The sequence below is a fragment of the Gekko japonicus genome, unplaced genomic scaffold (genome assembly GCF_001447785.1).
Source record: "Gekko japonicus isolate JY-2015 unplaced genomic scaffold, Gekko_japonicus_V1.1 scaffold306, whole genome shotgun sequence".
NCBI classification, from domain to species: domain Eukaryota; kingdom Metazoa; phylum Chordata; class Lepidosauria; order Squamata; family Gekkonidae; genus Gekko; species Gekko japonicus.
In genome coordinates, this window is record NW_015172013.1 from 1,324,002 (window position 1) to 1,328,598 (window position 4,597).

General features: G+C 45.9%; 1 protein-coding gene across 8 annotated transcripts in view; it reads left to right on the plus strand.

Moving 5' to 3' along the window:
* Nucleotides 1-4,542, plus strand: part of MEF2D (myocyte enhancer factor 2D) — a 202,814-nt gene extending 198,272 nt beyond the window's left edge. For all 8 annotated transcript variants that reach the window (XM_015420284.1, XM_015420281.1, XM_015420280.1 and 5 more), the window contains one exon: nt 4,182-4,542. In XM_015420284.1, coding sequence (XP_015275770.1) covers nt 4,182-4,509 — 328 coding nt within the window. In that variant the 3' untranslated portion in view covers nt 4,510-4,542. The remainder of the gene's footprint in view (nt 1-4,181) is intronic.
* The last annotated feature ends 55 nt before the right edge of the window (nt 4,543-4,597 follow it).

Here is a 4,597-nt window from a genome sequence, read left to right on the forward strand (position 1 = left end):
ATAGCTAGCAATCCAAAACAGTCCAGTGGAGCCTGAGCGGTGGGTGTTGCCTTCTGACACACTCCCGGTGATGTCAGGGGGTGTGGCATATGCAAATAAGTTATGCTAATGAGCTCCTGCACCTCTTTTTCTACGAAATGACCCCTGCATAGATCTGTGGTGTTGGCATGGGTGATGGAAAGTGCCGTCAAGCGCAGCCAACTTATGGCGACTTGTAGGGTTTTCAAGGCAAGAGACATTCAGTGGTGGCTTGCCATTGCCTGCCTCTGTCCTTCTTTGGCGGCCTCCCACCCAGATACTAACTAGGGATGACGCTGCTTAGCTTCTGAGATCCGACGAGATTGGGCTAGCCTGGGCCATCCAGGAGAGGGCAGATCAGTGGTGGAATACACTTTTTGTGGACAGAGGATCCGAAAGCCTCTGTCCACCAGAATAAGCTATATGTGCTGGGTAGGCCAGAGGGCTGCCTCGGATAAGTCAGATGCATCTTCCAGGTTAATGCCGTTAACATCATGTCCCTGGGCTCGACAGTTGCAGTGGATGTCCTGCATTTTGAATCCTAAGATAGGGTGAGGCGGGACAGTCTTAAATGCACACATGAAAATACATGAAGCTGTCTTCTACCGAGACAGATCACTGTTTCCCCCCCCCAAGGCCAGTACTGTCTATTCGGACTGGCAGCAGCTCTCCAGGGTCTCAGGCAGAGGTCTTTCATATCACTCACCACCTTCTAATGGGAGATGGTGGGGATGGAGTCTGGGACCTTCTGCATGCAAGGTAGAGGGTCTGTCTCTGAGCCACTGAGCCTCCCACAGATATCGTCTTAGCATCGCAGATCATAGAGCCTGCTTCAGTGGGGCGAGCGGGGTATAAATTTGATAGATACATAAATAATAAATATAAATAATAACAGTGTTTTTAAAATTTAGTATATCTTCAAGAGCCAGTGTGGTGTAGTGGTTAAGAATGGCAGTCTCTAAGCTGGAGAACCGGGTTCGATTGCAGACTCCTCCACATGAAGCCAGCTGGGTGACCTAGGGTCAGTCACAGCTGTCAGAGCTCTCTCAGCCCCCCCCCCCAATTCTAGCTCATCATCTAGTGGTGTCTAACTAGTGGTGCCTAATGCAGAAGGACTTAGAACTTAAGGCTGCCAGACAATCGTTGGATCTCCTAGCTATACCACACACAATGCCATATGATAATCATAATTAGTATATCCTCAGATAATGATACAGAAAACACATCCTACATTACATAAAACCCCCCAGTCCTTTCAGTTCATATGAGGTCTGAGGCAGCATTCTGATAATTAATGAAAAATAATAATATTTAGAAGAAGAAGAGAAGAGGAGATTGGATTTATACCCTGCTCTTTACTATCCAAAGGAGTCTCAGAGCAGCTTACAATCTTCTTTCCCTTCCCATACCCCCTGTGAGGTAGGTTGGGCTGAGAGCTCTTTTGAGAACTGTTCGTGAGAGAACAGCTCTGAAAGAATTTGTAACTGACCCAAGGTCACACCAGCAGCTGCATGTGGAGGAGTGGGGAATCAAACCCCGGTTCTCCCAGATTAGAGTCCCTGCTCCTAACCACTACACCAAACTGGTTCTCATTTTGATGTTATAAAATATAGTATTTTGGTATTTTGAGCACTTCATATTATATTAAATCTTACAACAGCCCTATAAGATAGTTCAGTACACCTGCATATCACAGTAAGTAACATTATAATGCCCACATGATAGATGGTTGGAACTGATGCTCTAACCACTATACCACATTGGTTTTTAGATAGGCTGGGCCCACTTATTTAGATATTTGAAATACTCTAATCCTGCCTTATTTCCTTAGACTCTAGGCAGTAACTGTGTCACAAGGATGCAAAACATAGGAGTCCATTAACAAAATAAAAAACAGTGCATAAATACATGGAGATCAAAAAACACACTGCCAGATCTGCCGAAACAGTTCACCCTCCCCCAGTGGCCTTTGGAGTAGACTTGCCTTGTACCGCTTGATTTATTTATGTAGATAAGCTTTATGCCACCTCTCCAGGGAACCTGCCCAAGGCAGCTTACAAAATAAGACATAATAAAAACATCCTGTGAAGGTACCCTTCTGCACTCATTCTGGTACGTTATTCCAGAGAACGGGGCCTACCACAGAGAAAGCCAGAGACCAAAAATTTTGAAGCATGTTTTCCCCATTTTTCCCCTTGGAGGGAAAACCAGACATGTTGGGGGGAAACCGAAATATATATAATACTTACCAGCTAAATTCGAGTCCAGTAGCACCCACAGACCAACAAGATTTTCGTGGCATAAGCTTTCGAGCTCTGACTCTCAAAAATGTGTCCCCCTCCCCCCCCCCAATTTTGCTGGTCTGTAAGGTACTTCTGGACTTGAATCGAGCTGTTCTACTGGAGACCAACGTGTCTGAAAATACAGTACTTAACTTCCTATAGAACCTAATCCTGTTTTGTTGCTTTAACAACAGAACATGGATCATTTATAACTTAGTTGGTATGCAAAATTGTATTAATTTGTATTAATATAAAAGCCAGTTTGGTGTAGTGGTTAAGTGCGTGGTCTCTAATCTGGGAGAACTGGGTTTGATTCCCCATTCCTCCACTCGCAGCTGCTGGATGACCTTGGGCAAGCCATAGTTTTGTCAGAGCTGTCCTTGAAAGGGCAGTTCTGGAAAGAGCTCTCTCAGCCCCACCTACCTCACAGGGTATCTGTTGTGGGGAGGGGAAGGGAAAGGAGTTTGTAAACTGCTCTGAGACTCCAATCTCCTCCTCCTCTTCTTCTTAATTATTGTATTTAGTTTCCCTCAAGCAAAATGGCAACATTTCCCAATTTCCAATGGAATTCTTAAAAAAATTCCCAGAATTATTTCACAGTATACATTTTGAGTCTATAAAACCTTGTGTTCAAAAGCACTTCACTCATTTCAAAGGGGGGGGGGATATTCCAAAGGAGGGGAGGGACTGGGGGAGGCTTCAGTTGGGGCAGAATGGCCATAGAGTCCACCTTCCAGAGCAACCATTTTCTCCAAGTGAACTGATCTTGGTCACCCGGAGATCAGTTGTAATACCAGGAGATCTCCAGTCAGCAACCCTAGCCCATATACAGTTGTCAGTTATATGCTCAAATGTTGATAAGGTTGTAAGGTCCTCCGGCCACTGGATTTACTGGAGGGGGTGTTTATCTTTCCAGGGTTGTAATATATAGGCCTTGAGCAATGGTAAGAGCATGGAGGGTCCCTGACACAGGCCGTCCTAAGAGAGAGCCCCATAAGAAGAAGGGAGTCTGAGGAACATCACTAGTACCAGGGGGCATTCTGGGGGAATGCCATTTGACAAGAATGCATAGTATGTAGTAGTAGTAGTAGTAGTAGTAGTAGTAGTAGTAGTAGTAGTAATAATAATAATAATAATAATAATAATAATAATAATAATAATAATAATAATAATAATAATAATAATAATAATAATAATATACTTTATTGTCATTGTACATAGTACAACGAAATTAAAGATGCAATCATTCCGGTGATTTACAACAATATTCATATACACTCACACACCATTCACAACTGTCCCATAACTCCCTTAAGGTTCACATAACAACTTAAAACCACCAGTGTCACCCAATTCCAATTTCATACAGCATTTAAGGCAATAATAGCTCTCGGATAAAAACTATTTTTTAATCTGTTTGTCCTTGCTTTAATTGTCCTATATCTTCTGCCCGAAGGCAGCAGTTCAAACAGGGAATGTTCAGGATGTGACAAATCCTGCAAAATGTTCTTTGCTTTTTTTCAAACATCGAGAACTATACAATTCCTCCAGGGATGGGGAGAGGGAATGTGGGCCGTGTAAGTCAGCGCTGGCCCCTTGTACCTAGAAGGCAAAGCTTGGGAAATCTATGATGATAGCTGGCTTCGAGTCCAGTAGCACCGTGGAGAACAAGATTTTGGGGGCATAAGCTTTAGTCAGAAGGGAGCTTTGTCTCTTGAAAGCTTATATCCCCAAAATGTTGTCGGTACTACCACGGTTGAATCTGACTATTCTACTCCAGACTGACATGGCTGCCCTCTGAGACGCATTCTGACACTGCCTCTCTCTCTCTCTCTCTCTCTGTGTGTGCCCTTGTGTCCCTTCTGTGTCTCCCCTCCCCAGACAAGGAAGCCACTTGTCTCATGCCACCACATTGACCATCAACACCAACCCAAACATCAGTATCAAGTCGGAGCCCGTTTCGCCCAACCGGGAACGCAACACGGCCACGCCGCTCTCCTCCTTTCCTCACCAGGCCCGGCACGAGCCCACGGGACGTTCGCCCGTCGACAGCCTCAGCAGCAACGCCAGCTCCTACGAGGGCAACGAGCGGGAAGACCAGTCCCGGGCCGACTTCAGCTCCTCCCTCGGCCTCTTGAGACCCACCACCGAGGCCGAGGGGGAGAACCCGTCCGTCAAGCGCATGCGCCTGGACGCTTGGGTGACATAACTGCCTCCCCTTGTGGCCCAGCTCCCCCCTCCTCCTCCCAGGGCTGCTTCTGGCTCTCACGCTCTATGGTGGGCGTGGGGGGGGGGAG